Source organism: Gavialis gangeticus, unplaced genomic scaffold, assembly GCF_001723915.1.
Source record: "Gavialis gangeticus isolate Ggan-Ray unplaced genomic scaffold, GavGan_comp1, whole genome shotgun sequence".
Lineage (NCBI taxonomy): Eukaryota > Metazoa > Chordata > Crocodylia > Gavialidae > Gavialis > Gavialis gangeticus.
In genome coordinates, this window is record NW_017728964.1 from 6,638,262 (window position 1) to 6,638,777 (window position 516).

The following is a 516-nucleotide window of genomic DNA, read 5'->3' on the forward strand; positions in this document are numbered from 1 at the left end:
CGGCGGGCCCGATCCTGCGCCCCGCACACCGGCCGCCCTCGGGGGGGAGCGGGACCCCCGGGCCCGATCCGGGACACCAGGGACCCGTCGGGGACGACTCGAGAGGGGGCACCGCGCAGCCGAGGCGGATCCCCACCCCCCTGCATACACCCCGCGGTGACGGGTCCGGGCCGCAGGTGCGCGCCCGGACCCGGGGGGAGGGGGGGGGGAGCGGGGAGGACACGACACGTCCCCGGGGTACCTGTACCAGGCGAGGCCCCGCTCGTAGTTGCGGTCGAAGAAGTGGGGCTCGGCGCCCACGGCCCTGACGTCCGGGTGCACGCGCAGGAACTCCAGCAGCGCCCGCGTGCCGCCCTTCTTCACGCCGATGATGACGGCCTGCGGCAGCTGCTTGGAGCCGGAGCCGTTGAAGAAGCTGGAGATGGGGCTGGGCGCGTCGGGGAGCTCGTCCGGCGGCGCCTTGGCGGGCGCCCGCAGCAGCAGCTTGGACAGCCCGGGCCCGGGGGCGGCGGCGGG

General features: G+C 77.1%; 1 protein-coding gene across 1 annotated transcript in view; it reads right to left on the reverse strand.

Moving 5' to 3' along the window:
- LOC109286795 (heparan sulfate glucosamine 3-O-sulfotransferase 3B1-like) overlaps positions 1–513 on the reverse strand; it is a gene marked incomplete at its 5' end in the record, with an annotated part of 47,626 nt that extends 47,113 nt beyond the window's left edge. Inside the window, one exon of the mRNA XM_019501540.1 lies at positions 242–513. Within this exon, the coding sequence (XP_019357085.1) occupies positions 242–513 (272 nt within the window). The remainder of the gene's footprint in view (positions 1–241) is intronic.
- Between the last annotated feature and the right edge of the window lie 3 nt (positions 514–516).